This window comes from Phyllostomus discolor, chromosome 1 (genome assembly GCF_004126475.2).
Source record: "Phyllostomus discolor isolate MPI-MPIP mPhyDis1 chromosome 1, mPhyDis1.pri.v3, whole genome shotgun sequence".
Classification (NCBI taxonomy): Eukaryota; Metazoa; Chordata; class Mammalia; order Chiroptera; family Phyllostomidae; genus Phyllostomus; species Phyllostomus discolor.
This window is the reverse complement of record NC_040903.2, coordinates 114,884,480-114,898,987: the sequence shown is the minus strand read 5'-3', so window position 1 is coordinate 114,898,987 and position 14,508 is coordinate 114,884,480. Positions and strand designations below refer to the sequence as shown.

At 55.3% G+C, this 14,508-nt stretch overlaps 1 protein-coding gene across 11 annotated transcripts in view; it reads right to left on the bottom strand.

The window, feature by feature from the left end:
* Nucleotides 1-14,508, bottom strand: part of STRA6 (signaling receptor and transporter of retinol STRA6) — a 40,193-nt gene that overhangs the window by 19,109 nt on the left and 6,576 nt on the right. The window contains exons 1-3 of one of the 11 annotated variants that reach the window (XM_036027997.1): nt 8,584-8,605; nt 3,254-3,320; nt 2,330-2,457 (exon numbers count right to left, since the gene is read on the bottom strand). In XM_036027997.1, coding sequence (XP_035883890.1) covers nt 2,330-2,457; nt 3,254-3,271 — 146 coding nt within the window. In that variant the 5' untranslated portion in view covers nt 3,272-3,320; nt 8,584-8,605. Of the gene's footprint in view, nt 1-2,329; nt 2,501-2,591; nt 2,828-3,253; nt 3,321-8,574; nt 8,731-14,508 lie in introns of those variants that run through there. The other 10 variants (XM_036028002.1, XM_036028042.1, XM_036028037.1 and 7 more) reach the window with 10 other exon arrangements.

Below are 14,508 nucleotides of genomic sequence, written 5' to 3'. Positions count from 1 at the left end.
GAGGCCAGACTGCAGTGTGGTAAAGACACCGAAACAGAAAGAACCGTGCAACTGTTTCTAGAATTGGACTCTGAGTAGAAGCCTGTGCAGGGCCCCATCGGGGGAGGGCAGGACACACCTCTGAGGGTGAGAGGGAAAGCCTGGCTGTCTGGGGTGGAGGCCTGGGCGCGAGGTCCCAGCAGACCTTCAGCCCTGCTCCCCGATATCCCCACCCACGGCAGGAGGGCCTGCAAGTGACCTGGCGTGGGCCCCCTGTGCGGAATCTGTGGGGAGAGTCTCCGATCCCGCCTTTTAGGCAGCCCTGTGGAGACATGGGGAGGTGTGTGACATCCTGGACAGCTGCCATAGGTATATGTGTGTCCCCTGTTTGTGTGGCCAGAGGGACCCCTGGGGGTGGAAAGGGCCAGCTCAGCCTACACAGATCAATCCCTTGCTCACAGAAGACCCCGAATGACACATCCTGTCCCCATAAGACTTGCCCTACAACCTGTTCAACCAGGGCCTGGCACCACAGGGGCACATGGATAAGTGTGGCCAGGAGATGGTCCATCGCAGCCACTGTCACCAGTGCCTACCTACCCCAACTCCCAAGCCTGAAGAGGCCCACTGAGGCACAGAGGAAGACCACTGTCAGAGCTTCTCGGAGCTTTAGTGCCCCTTCTCCCTGGGTGTCTGACTCACACAGGGCGAGGTGAGCCCAAGTTCACCGCCATGAGATTCCCCTGGGCTACCTGCTTCCTACTCTCCCACCTTTGAGGGGGTGGTGGGAAGGAGGCAGCCAGCTCGACTTGGTTTGGCTGAGTAAGGAGATTCAGACAAACCTCTTTATTCTTCCCTGCAGTGGAAAAAGGGAGCTGTAAATTCTAGATGCCACCCACCTTAGAAGCAGTACTCACCACTGCCCAGTTCTTGCCGCACACCCAACTTTCTTCTAGGGCCATGCCTAAATACCCCAGCCGCAAGGCTGGCTGAAAGCTCCTGGCCCTGGCCAATGACCAGACCCTGAGTCAGCTAAAGGGCACAGCTTCAGACTAGGGCCTTAACTGAGGTCAGGGTCTGTGTCCTCTTGGGGCTCCTGGGCCCCTCCCCATTCTGCTGTTCCTCCCACTCCATATATCTGCAGCAGGGTCAGCCAGAGAAGGAGGGGAGGGGCACAACCTTGCTGCCAGCAGGGCTGCTTTCCCTGCGGTCAGAGCCTGGAGTCCTGCAAACTGCTCCTTCCCCCAGGCCACGGTGGGGCCTCTGGCCTAAGCCTGACCAGGCTGCAACCCCAGTCCCAGCCCCAGCCCCAGCCCCAACCCCAGCTCCAGTCCCAGCCCCAGCTCCAGCCCCAACCCCAGCTCCAGTCCCAGCTCCAGTCCCAGCCCCAGCCCCAGCTCCAGCCCCAGCTCCAGCCCCAGCCCCAGGTATATGAGCATTTCTCCTTCTCCAGTTTCTTGTTGATGGAGAACAGATGTGCAGACATCTGGCTCCAAAACCCCCAACCTCACCTTTCCACTTCCCCCAACCCTCAGACAGAGTAGGAGGTGGGGGATGGGGCCAGGGCTGGAACAGCAGGGGACAACTGGGCTCTGGGGCTCTCCCTGGTGAGGTGTCCTTGGCAGCATGTGGGGACACAGCGGGCCCAGCTCCCTCACCAGGGTGCCCAGACTAGACAATGATAGAAATGGCCTGGGCAAAGGCAGCTAGGGCGGACTCCTGGGGCACACCGTACTGTGCTCAGGCAGCCTCCCTCCCTCCCCCAATGGCCCGGGCATTCCTGCTGGGAGGAACAGGACCTCCTCATCTTCACAGGGATTCTGAGGCCAGCCAGAGAAAACAGAGCGGCCTCTTTCCTCAGGGACTCCTCCCGGGGCTTTCTTCCTTGGCTCTCAGCCTCCCCCGGCCCCTGCCTGCCCAGAGAACCTGACGCTCACTAACCCACACCCCAGAGAGGCCACAGGGCACAGTAACTCCTTGAAGGCAGACCCGGCTTCCCTGAAGCGCTCACCCAGTGCCCTCCCGCCTGGCTGCAGGCCAGAGTCACCCATTTTAAGGATGGGGCCCCAGAATCTGTTTTAGACATACCACACAGGTGCTTTTTAGGTGACTTGTCTGGCCCAGGTCCCCACCTCAAGTACCTTAACACCTGGGCGAGGGCTGCTCTCATGTAAGCGATGAGGAGACTGGAGCCCAGAGAGTCTTGTGACTTGCCAAGGGCCACACAGCAAAGGGTGGCAGAGCTCGTCCTGGCAGCTGTTGCCTGGTTCTTCCCGTCCCTGCATCTCCCCCATCGGTAATCCCTGCTGCACCCCAGTCTGCTGGCCACAGAGCCGGGGCCTCCACTTACCCCTCAGGCTGCAGCTCCTGGCCGCCCTGGGGCTCGTCGATGTACCAGCTGCCGTAGGAGTAGTCCTCTGTGGTCCCAGCGGACTGGTTCCCCGCAGCTCCGGACATTCTCTGTTCTTCTCCTCTGACCTCCAGACAAGAGGGGAAAAGTCACTACAGATGTGAAAAGAGGCTTAGAAAGAAAAAAAAGAAAGAAAGAAAGAAAGAAAAAGAAACTCAAACAAAGAAACTTTTCTCTTTAATCCTAAAGGTTACTGTCTTGCCTTTAGCTCTTTGATAAAAGCCTGCCTGGGAGTGAGGGCCTGGGTGGCTGGCTCAGGAGGAGGGGAAGGGCTTCTCCTGTCCCTTCTTGTCCCCTCTTGCCCAGTCTTGCCTGGTGCTGCAGGAGGTAGCTATCCCCTTGAGAGTGGTGCTCCCTTGGGGTCCCTGGGCTCTCGTCTCTTTGTGTGACTGACCACCAGCAGGTCTTTGCTCAGAGGACCATTTTCAAAGTAGGTCTGTCCAATCCGAGCTGCCCACAGAGAAACCCCCCTTCCTTCCCCCTCCCCAAACCCACTGAGAGGACCCACAGACACAGACTCAAGGAAGGGCCAGGGAGGAAGGAGCTACAGAGATGAAAGGGTAGGCGGGCTGTGGGGAGGGCCCAGCATGTCTGCTGGACCCTCCCAGCTGGACTCCTGGTCCCTCCTGCTCTTCGGGGCCCAGCCCAACCCCCCTTTTGTTCAGGCTCTCTGGAGACCACCCCTTTGGGCCTGAGCAGTGGGAACCCACAAGGGTCCTGACAAAAACTCCTCCCAGGGGAGGAGGCCCCATCTCCACTGGCTCCCAGCCCTGGAGGGGTGTGGCCAGGAGGGACCCGCACCTGACTTCCAACACAAGTACCTGCCTTCTGGTGCCTGCCCCGAGTTCCCGCACCTTTGCTCACCACATCTGCTGTGCCCATGCTCACACAAACCGGGTCTGGCAACCTGGCACGTTAGCAATCCAAGGGGCTGGCAGGACGGAGGCAGGGAGAGGGCCTGTCCATTCCTTCTCCCCAGTTTCCGTGAGGCGGGAGGCAACATGTGTCTTACTGGTAAAGCTTTTTTGTTTTTCCAACTTGATTTCACAAGGAGATAACTCATCCCCACAAGGCAAAAATTAGCCCTTTAAACACGAACCAGACCCACAGACCCACGGGTAGGAAAGTAGGGCCTGCCTACTCCCTGCTCCTTCCAGGATGTGGGGTGAGGGTAAGGAAAACAGGGCCTGGATGGGGGCTAGGGGTACCTCTCCATTCTGCCCCCCTGAGAAGTGGCCCCCCACCCTGGCCTGCTCCCTTCCCCTTCCTAGTTCAAGCGGGGATTGGGGTGAGGGGCAAGATGCAGAGGAAGGCAGAGAGCAGGTCTCAGGCCCCTACCCCTCAGTGGGGGTCAGGACCTCTGAAGCTCTGAGGGTCCTTCCAGTACCCCACTGGGGCCTGGGGCCTGGCCCTACCCAGCTTAGGCATTTGTTCAACAAGCCTTTTTTTTAAAGGCATTCATCCATTTAGTCTTAACATAAATTCACTGAGCGCCTACTAATTGCCAGCACTGTTCTAGACCCTGGGATGTGAGCTTTACAGTTCGGGGGACACAGATGAGTAGGTAAGTGACCTCCAGTGTTGGAGGGTCCTAAGGGGAGGGCAGATTGCCCTGACATGTCCTGTGGGAAGCTGAATTTGGTCCAAGAAGGGAGTGGGGTTCCTGAAGAAAGTAACCTTGGAGTGAAGATTTGAGGACAGAGAAGTAAACCGAACAGAAGGTGGGGGGAGCTGTTAAAGGTAGGAGTAGGGTGAGGGGAAGCATATTCCCATTAGCGGAAACGGCACAAGTGAAGGCTCCGAGGGGACAGGGCCTGGACTCCTAAAGGCTGCCCCTCCAAACTCAGCCGGCATACCCATGAGGCCTTCCTGCGAGTGGGCCTGTGTGCCCTGTTGGCCTTGGTTCCTCCCCATCCTTCCTAAATGGCCCCTTTTCCAGGAAGATGGCTCTGCCCAGCCTCCCTAAACCTCAGAGATGTCAGCATCTGCTGACTCAGAGCCAAACCTGGACTTTATTTGATGCATTGCAGGAGTCCACACTGCCCATCGATCCCAGGGGTTTGGGGTGAATCCTGTGTCCCAGTCCCGCTGTGAGCTCCCGAGAGCACAGCTGTGCCGCTCCTCCTCCGCCGCCCTTGTTCCCCTGACGCACAGTGTTCAGGCCGCAGGGGCTGTGTGACTGCGCTGGGCAGACCCAAGCTCTTCCTGGTGACCATTCCTCCTCCACGGGCCTGCCCCTTCCGGCTGCAGCTGCTCCCCGGTTCCCCAGCTGAGCTTTCCAGAGCCTGACACCCCCTCTCTGCTCAGTTGGCAGTATTTTATTTTATTTTTGCCTTGAGAAATGGATGACCTTTAAACACCTGAAATAATTCCATTCATACGTGGTATTATATTCATCCCTATTATGAATTTTTCCCTTATTTCATTTTATTTATTTTTATTAAATTTACTGGAATGACACGTGTTAATAAGATCATACAGGTTTCCAGTGTACATTTCCATGATACATGCATGATCTGTGTATTGCACTGTGTGCCCACCACCCAAAGTCAAATCATCTTCTTCCATCACCATGGATTTGGCCACCTTTAGCCTTACTACCCCTCCCCCATTGGACTTTAAATCCTCCTCATGATACCTCCCCCAGTGAAGATCCAGTCTGTCACAGGGGGCTCACTTCCCCAGCAAGGCAGAGACGCTCGTGATGGGGCCCCTCTGTGGGTCCGAGTAGCTGCCTTCCCTGGAGGGAGCCTGGGCCTGCCCCCCAGCCTCGTTCTTAGTCCTTTCTTTCTTTTTCTTTCTTCCTTCCTTCCTTTCTTCCTTCCTTCCTTCCTTCCTTCCTTCCTTCCTTCCTTCCTTCCTTCTTTCCTTCCTCTTTCACTGAACAAATGTAGACTGTATGCCGAACGTGTGCCTCTCCAGGTTCTACATGCTGAGAGTACAACAGCAAGCAAGGCAGATCACGTCCTGCACCTCAGAGGACCTGCCGCGCAGTGGGGGTGTGGAGAGACAAAATGTGCCAGTGCCGAGGGAAAATAAGGCGGAATAAGAGAAGAGAGACAGACAGACAAACAGGAATTGACTCTTTTAGGCAGGACAGTCAGGAAAGGCTTTGCTAAGGAGATACTTGAGCAGAGGCCTGAAGGAAGGGGGGAAGGTATGCAGCTGGGCACTGAGGAAGGTCATTCATCAGCCTCAGGGGCCCCAGCCAAGCCAGGTACAGGCCCTTCCCCATAGCATTGCCCCCTAAACGAAACCCTGCTGTGCCCCAGATGGAGTCCCACTGGCACCACCACGATCCCTGGCTATGGCCCAGTGCCCAGGATAGCCCCTCCGTCTTCAGTGGGGCCATGCAGATGTCACCTTCAGAGGTGAGACGATGTGAGCTTTATCCACTCTCCAATTTCCTCACCTCAGATCCGGGCTGAGAACAGGAAGGAGTAGATCCAGGAGGTTAGAGCAGGGTTTCTATTTGTCAGTGAGAAATGCCCTACCTGGGTTTCAGGTCTGGGCTGACCGTGGGACACTGAATGGGTTCCCTTCACCATTCTGGGCTTCGGCCTGCTTTTGTCCCAAGAGGGGCGGATCATCTAGTCTAGCCACTCTTTGATTGTGGTCTCTCCTCTCCCCCAAGGCACCAGTTCTTTACCCACAATGACTTTACGACCCAAGAATGTGGAGCCAACACACTAGTCACTGGTTGTAGCAAGAGGTCAAAGAGAGCAGCTGTGACTTCGCAGGCACCCCTGCTTCCTGGCTTCCAGCTCCCGCATCCAGTCTGTTGGGAGCAGGGAGGCTGGCTGGTCAAAGATCCATGGATACTGGGTGGGGACATGGCTCAAGCTGGGAGGGTGAGCCAACTTCTTGAATCCAAGGTACCTTCTCAGCTTGGAGCTAGAATAGCTTGCAGCTCCCATCTGCAAAATGGGAGGGTTAGCTCTGAGGTGTTCAGGACTGCAAACTGGCAAGGAAAAGTAATGAGAAGAGAAAAACAGTAATGAGGTGCTCCTAAAGAATTTCTCTAAAGGCCTGGCAGCAGAGTCCAGGGCCTGCCCTCCGGAAATGACTTTACAGGGGGACTCACACCTAGACAAGCAAGAGACCAGCATCTGCCATCAGGAGAAGAGGAACCAGAGAGAAGAGGTACTTGGGAGACAGACTGCAGCAGCTCAGAGAAGAGGAATGGGTACGAGGAATGAAGAGATGACTTGGGCAGTCTTGAAGGCTTCCTGGAGGAAGGGGCCTGGAGCAGGCCCTAATATCAGATAAGATCAGCAATGGTAGCTGGAACAAGGTGCAAGTGTCTTAGGAGAGCTGAGAATGGGAGAGAGCAGGGCAGCAGTCAGTCTGCCCACTGTGGCCCGTTCAGATGAGGCTGCACTGTATCTAAGCATCAGCCCAGGCCAAGCAGAGCTCCCAGGTGGGCACAGATTGGGGTAGCTGAACCCTGCTCACTGTGAGAGGGGGCCCCAAAAAGCTTCCGGGCTCTGAGAAAACGAAGGCCATCTGCCATCTGGGTCTAGTAAAGAGCTTCCAGGCCCCTCAGGCTGGAGCTGGCTCATGAAGGCCTTAGGACAGGGTGTCCTTCCTCCCCATGCTTTTTTGTTCAAGTTGATTACATCTCAGGAATTTTCACATCCAGAAACAGAGACCCACATGTGCCTTCCTTGGCCTGTGGCTATCAGAATTCTCAAAGGGCAAAGTGCTAAACTTAGAAGGAGTGGGCCAGAATGAACGGGGGAGGACAGCAGCAGCCAGCAATCTCACAAACAACCCCCAAAGACCCCCAAGACTCCCAGAGCAGCTCAAAAGTCTCAGCAATATCCCTAGAATTTTACATCACAAGAACCCCAGAACCTCAGTATCACCCCCATGGATCCCCAGAACTTCAGGAACACACCAGAACATTTAAAACACGTCAAACCTCAGGCACATTCCAAGGACCCTCAAGGTCTGGCAAACCAAGCATGGGCTGGGGCCAGATGACCAAAACCATGATGAGCAGTTACAGAAGCCCAGAGACCCTCCCAGCCCAGCCCTTGGCTCCCTGAGTCCAACTGTGCTCCTCAAGCGTTCTACACCACCCAACCTTGGTAAAGCCCCAGAGCCTCAGCATCCCTCTATCCCCGGCAGCATGGCAGAGAGCTCCCAAGGGGCACTTTGGTCAGGAGTAGGGGACAGATAGCCCATGTGCCTGCTTGTAGAGCTTCGCCCACCACCCCCCACCCCCCACCCCATGAGCCCACAGATTAGGGGCCAAGGTGCGTTCAACCCCATGCAGGCCAGAGAGCTCAGAGTCTGCCCTCACCTACACAGTATGCTCACATGTTTGGAACTGCCCCAGGCACGCACAGCTGCCTAACCCTGGCCGGTGACCCAGCCTGATCCCATTCAGGGAAAGGAGGGCGGTTGGCTGCTAAACTCATAGGGGGAGAGTGTAACCAGCGGGCTCTCTACTTCTTACCTTCCTTGTCTAGAGGGAGCCTCAGAAGTGTCACGTGACATGCCCTTCCTAGAACCTTCCTGCGTCATCAGAGCGTGAGGGACTTAGATCAGACTGCTCTGGCAGGAATGTGGACACCGGTGAGGAGTGGGAGGAGGGGAGCAGCGTGTTCTTCCCCTCCCAGAGGACTAAGCCAGAACGGGCTCCATAGAGGAAGGAAGTGGGGATACAGATTTCAGCTCAGGACAAAAGTAGCTTTCCTACATCCACAGGGTGGTGAGCGCCACCATGGTGGGTGGGAGCGATTAAGAAGAGATTGTTAACATCAGGATGAGCCTGCCTTCGGAGGAGGACTGGCCCAAAGGCCATGACAATTGCCCCAGCTATAACAGCCCTGGACTCTCCCTTCGCAGCTCGCCTTCCCTCTGGGGCCGCCATCTCAGCCTGGGTTTGTCACATTGGCTGTGTGCTGCCCTCCTCCCCACGGAAAACGCCGGCTGCTGGGTGCGTCTCCTGAGTGCCCGCTCCTTGCCCCCTTAGGACAGGGCTCTCCAATCTCTTGGCCCCCAGCAGACCCTACTCAATATAACTCTTCTGACATTGTCCAGCCTTTTGAAGCTCACACTAGCTTCCCAGTGTCCCCCAGGTACAGCCATCTCCAGATCTTCAACCTCATCTTTCGGAATTGCTCAGTCCTGGCATTCTTACCCCTTCCCTGCCCTCCCATCTGTTCCAATCCTACCTGACCCACCTCTACCAGGGGCTCTCTGGACCTCTCCCTTCTGTATTTCCTCTCCTCATTGATCACCCTGGAGAGTCCTGTACCCCAGGCAGACAGTGTGCACCCCAACAACTGGAGCTTGTTCCTCTGAGCGCCAGCACCAGCTCTGGTCAGGGTCCCAGAGGACTGACTGGTTGTGCAGCCTCAGCACTTGGCCCTAGGCAGTGTCCCCAGCACCTGCTCTCAAAGCTGCTTTATCTCCTCCTCCCAGAAAGGTGCTTTAGCTCCCTCCTTCCCACCAGCTCTGCTCTGCCAGGGCCCCTCCTCCTCCCCCCTCATCCCCCCCCTGTAATTCCAGAGTCAGAGAAGCCCACCCCACCCCCACCTCTCCAACTCAGGCTCACAGCAGGGCTGGGGCCCCACATCACACAGGACAGTTTGTCTCCAGAGGAGCCTCTCTATCTCCCGAACCATTTGCCTGAAACTTGATCTCTCTGGCCATCAGAGTCACCTTGGTGGAGAAGCCAGCAAAGGGCTCTGATGGCTGAGTTCCCCAGCTGTGGTCCTGGATGGGCTCAGGAACCCCCTACCCACCCTCATTTGTCACCATCCATCACTGGGGACAGGAGTGGGGGGAAGGACATTGCCTGAGGAATTGCACCAAGCCAGAGGGGTACCACCAGCTAAGCTTTTGACCCAACCCTCCCTACCCCTGCTGCCCAGCTGGGCAGAAAGAGCCCTGAACAGGAGGAGAGGGCAATTTGTCTCACTTTCATGGGGCTTTGGGGCTCAAATTTTTGGTATGACCCATTCCAGGGGGAGCACCAAAAGGCCCACTCAGAGAGCTTTCTCAATTCCTCATAGCCCAGTCTTTCCCCAGAAGAGGGCTGAGGCTCTGGGGCAGCCATGCTCCCAGCTACCCTCCCCCAAGGAGAGAGCCCCCTGGTCGCCATCACTGAGCCCGCTCTTCCCCCCCTTCCTAGAGGGGTGTAAACAAGACCGAGGAAGGAAAAAAGCTCATAAGGTGCTGAAATGTGGTGCTGGGGCAGGTGGGGAGGGATGGGAAGGATAAAGGTGGGACCCTAAATCCCCAGGAGGAGGACCCCTGGGAAGGCATCTTCTTCCTCCTCGAAGGAGAAAGAGTGGGGCAGCCCAAGGAGCCCAAGCTTCAGGATGTGAGATTGGCCTCGGTAACGGTGAAGACTCCAGAGCAGCAGACACAGCAGCAGGGACGGTGCCAGGGCGGTGCCTGCTCAGCGGAAGACGAGGGAGAGGCCCAGCCCAAGCCAGGTCCCCGGCTGCAGGTGGGGGTGTGTGAGGGACAGCTACTCCATGTTTCTCTCACACATCCATGTTCCTCTCCCCGTCTCTTTCTCCCTCCCTTCAAAAATAAATAAAATGTTGTGAAATAAAATAAAATCTATGTAGTAAGCAAAGCAAAACGTAAGGCTGTGTTGAAGCCTGCTGTGAAGGCACCGCTGAAGCCTAGGACTGCACATCCCCCAGCCTCCCTCAAAGCTAGATGCAGCCCTGGGGCCAAGTGTGGCCAGTGAGATCAAGATGCAAATGTTTAGATTAACTTCCAAACACAAGTGTTTTCTTTACCCTTTTCCTCCTTCCAGTTAGTTGAAATTCAGTTGTGATGGCTAAATCTCAAGCAGCCATTTTGGGCAATGAGGTAGAGGTTGTGCATCAAATAGGATGGAGCAGTAAATTAGCTACAAAGACAAAGCCTGAGCCAAGATCAGATCTTAGGGCTACAGGAACCCTCAGAGACCCCTGCTCTAACCATACTCATCATCACATCCAGAGGAAACCAAGGCCCAGAGAAGCCACGTGATAGTCCAGGAACGGTAACTGAGTTAGGAGATGCTTTGCCAGAGGTCCCCACCACCGTCACCACCCCACCCTCAGGGCTCTTTCTCTTTCTCTAGAAACATCCTTTTCCAGAGCTTGACTGCTGCTCCATTCTGTGGCTGGGAGCTCAGTCCCTGGGGCTGAGCAAAGGCCCCAGAGTGAGTTAGCGGCAGGCCTGAGATAGGACGTTCAGCATTCTGTCTGCTGAGAAGAGAGCTTCTGCCCACTCCTAGGTTTGTCTGTCAGTATCTCCTGTTTGGCTTCTTTCTTTCTCTCTGTCCTTCTGTTTGCCTGTCTGTCCCAGTCCACCAGTCTCTCTTTCCATCCCATTCTTATCTCTCCCTCCCACCCTCTCTCTGACTCAGTCTGCCTGTTTCCCATCATTGATTCTAGAGAGAGGGAAAGGGAGGGAGAGAAACATCAATGTGAAAGAGAAACATGGATCAGTGGCTTCCCATCCTGATGTACACCCCAATCGGGGATCAAACCTGAAACCTAGGTACGAACTCTGACAGAACGGAATCTGCAACCTCCGATGCACAGAGTGGCAGGCACTCCGGCCAGCGGGGCCAGGGCTCTCCTACCTTTCTGCCTCTCCGAATCTGCCTGTCTCTGTTGATCTCTGAATCTCTCTTCTTTCTCTCCGTCTCTCTCTGTCTTTCCCTTTCTCTCGCTTTGTTTCCCTGTCTCTGAGCCTGGCTGTGAAGTTGGTCTCTCCTCCTAAAGCTTGTAGGCAGTGCCTTTCCTTGGACTGTGTTATGTGCTGACGTGGTGCTGCCCCTGCCAGCTCCAGCTCCCACCCTCCTTACCTGTTCTAAATGTCTCTGATGCTGTGGGATCGGTGTTGGTCTCAGGACCTCTGACTCTGCAGGGCCCCCAAGCAGGGGTCCGAGTCCTTGGAGCAAGTGGAGCAGTGGGGCGACTAGGCACATGGACGGCCAGAGGTCAGTGCTGCCAATGCTGGCAGAGAAACTAGCACCCTCTTCCTCCTGCCACCCCTGCCACCCCGGGAACTTTATCCCTTCCAAGGCAAAGCTGGCAGAGGACAGGGCGAGCCCAGGGATCATGGGTGTAGCCCAGCTCCTGCTCAGTGCAGCCCAGTGAGAGGGCTTCAGGGATGATCCACACTGTGCTATGCCAGAGATTTTAATTATTTATTTTTAGACAGAGGGGAAGGTTGGGAGAGAGGGAGAGAAACATGAATGTGTGGTTGCCTCTCATGTGCCTCCTACTGGGGACTTGGCCCCCAACCTAGGCATGTGCCCTGACTGGGAATCGAACCAGCAATCTCTTGATTCACAGGCTGGTGCTTAGTGCTCAGTCCACTGAGCTACACCAGTCAGGGCCAGTCAGGGCAAGAGACTAAGGTTTTAATTTTGCCTTTACCACCTACTAGTTGAGTGACCACAGGCGAAGCCCTTTCCTGCTCTGGGCCTGTTTTCCCACCCGTGCAATGGAGAGTCTGGCTGCTGTGCTCCACTTTGTTAGTCTGACTCTATCAGACTCTACCACTCCATGAGCCGCTGGCATTGTGGACTTGGATGGAGTGAGGTGTGGGCCTGAGACAATTTCACTGTGGGGGTGTACGGCTGCCTTAGAGGGCTGGGTACTGAAGTCCGAGTGTGGAGCAGTGATGGTCACATGATCACACCAGCCTGGGATCTGGAAGCCTAAGGTCAGACCCATCCCTTCACCCACCTACCTGATCTGTCTGTGCCTCTGTTTCTTCCACCCTGCCCACCACCACCAGCCCTTGGGAGGGTCTGGTGAACTCACAGGCACCCTACCAGAAGAATTCAGCTCTGAACAGAGGCTAGGAGTGGGGTGGGGTGGGGTGGGGTGGGGGCAGTTGAAGGTGGGTCCTTGGGATGGGGATCTGAGGGCCCACAGGAGCCATGGAGCAGGGAAGCTGAAAGGAGCTACTGTAAGAAGGAGGAAGGGCGCCCTCTAAGCTGAGTCCAGGCCCAGGCTGTTTTAGACAAAGCCAGCAGCCTCTGAGTAGCCATTTTTCTGAGGAAGAAAGACTGAAGGGCCCCTTAAGGCCTTTCACACTGGAGCTGCGGAAGGAAGACAGCTTAGAAATCAGCGCTGTTGCCTCCTCTGCTCACCCCACCCCCCACCCCATCTTGACTACTTCTGAGAAGCCAGGCTTCTGCCTGGAGTTCAGACCTTTTGAAATCCACAGGAGGCTAAATCAGGGAGGCTGCTGGGTATGTAAGGAATCCTTGGAAGGGAGTAGGGATCTGGTCCTGCTCTGCTGTCCTCACTGAAGGTTTTCCATCTGTAAAATGGGAGTGCTACCCATCCCTGACCTGCTAAAATTCACTGAGGTTTCCAGACTTTCTGTGTGGGACTGGCCAGGCCAGAAGAAGCCTGAGCAGTAGGAACTACTGACTCTGGCCTGCTTACACCCCACCCCTTCCCCATGCTGCTACCCTCTCTCCTGGACACCAGGATGCATCCCTGAGTCCAAATATGGTTCGAAAGTCCAAAAGGGTCTTCATTTCTCGCAAATAGAATCCAAATGAAACAGCTGAAAGAACCATTTCTTATACTTTTCTGCAAAAGGAGAAGCTGGGTCAAGTTTGTCCATTAATACACTTATCCTCCCATTCATTTGTTCCTTTGCTCAATCATTCATTGTATAATGTTTTAATGGCCCCCAGGTACCTCCTCCATGCCCTATCCTGTCCTGGGCACACAGACATGACCCCTGAAGGATGTTCAGTTAAGTGTGGGCAAGCAGTCATTTGAAAGGGAAGAAGAAGGTGCAGAGGGTGATGGAGAAGAGTCACTAGCCAGGTTCCAGAGAAGCAGGCTTCTAGCCATCTGGAGAATGTGTAGGGTGGCATCAGGTGGGGCTGAGGTTTGGGCAGAGGTCATAGCGCTCACAGAAGCAGGAGGCAGGGTCGGGGGACTGGGCAAACCTGGCTTGGGGCAAGAGTGAGCCGTCCCGGGGCCTGGTGCTGAGTGAAAAAGCCAGGCACAGAGAAACAAATACTGGGCGGTTTGCTTGCAGGAGACGTCTAGAGCGGTCACACTGATAGGCAGAGACAACGGAACACTGGCTGCCAGGGGCTGGGGGGGGCGGGGCAGTGGGGATTGCTGAGTAGCGGGTGTCAAGTTCCAGTGTAAAGATGTGAAGAGTTGTGGAGCTTGGTTGCACAACAATGTAGATGTACTCAACACTCCTGAACTGCACACTCAAATATGGTTAAGATGGTAAATTTTACGTTATGTGTACTTTACCACAATTTTAAAAAAGATTTTATTTTTTAGAGAGGAGAAGGCAGGGAAGAAGAGAAGAGAAGCATCAATGTGTGGTTGCCTCTCATGCACCTGCGGTGGGGACCCGGCCTGCAACCCAGGCATGTGCCCTGACTGGGAATTGAACTGGCGACCCTCTGGTTCACAGGTCTGCACCCAATCCACTGAGCCACACCAGCCAGGGCTATTTTACCACAATTTAAAACAAAACAAAACAGAAACCCACTGCTTAAAAAAAAAAAAAAAAAAAAAAAACAGCCTGCCCCAGAGGCTCAGTGAGGGGAGGAGGTCAAGAATGGGAGGGGTGGGGATCAGAAGTCGTGGGCCCTCAAACCAAGCTAAGGCCAGCCCAATCACCACACATCCTTTGTGGAAGGTTAGAGGGAAGAAAAGAAGGAAAGAAAGGAGAAGAGGGGAGTGCTGAGGTAAGAACGGTGTGTGCATGGGGCCTGCTTGCAGGGGTATGGGGCTAGGTGCAGTGCACAGAGGTCAGACCTCCAGCAGAAGGGACAGGCTCCCACCTTCTAACATCTCTGAGGGTCACTTGAAGCATGCAAGGGAAAAAAGCTGCTTGTGCAGAATCATTGTATCTCTAAGACCTAGCCGTCACTGTGGCCTTCGGCTCCAGGGTGGTTGCCAGGCCCAGCTGTTGAGGTCAAGGTTTCCAAGTAGCCTCTGCTACCCACTCCCTCCCCCAATGGCCAGACTGTGGCCTTTCTTAATATGACTTAGAGAGTTTCAGACCATCAAAGCATCTACCTGACTCCCACCCATAGTACAGATGGGGTCACTGACACCCAAAGAGGGGAGGGGATCGGCCCAAGTTCACCC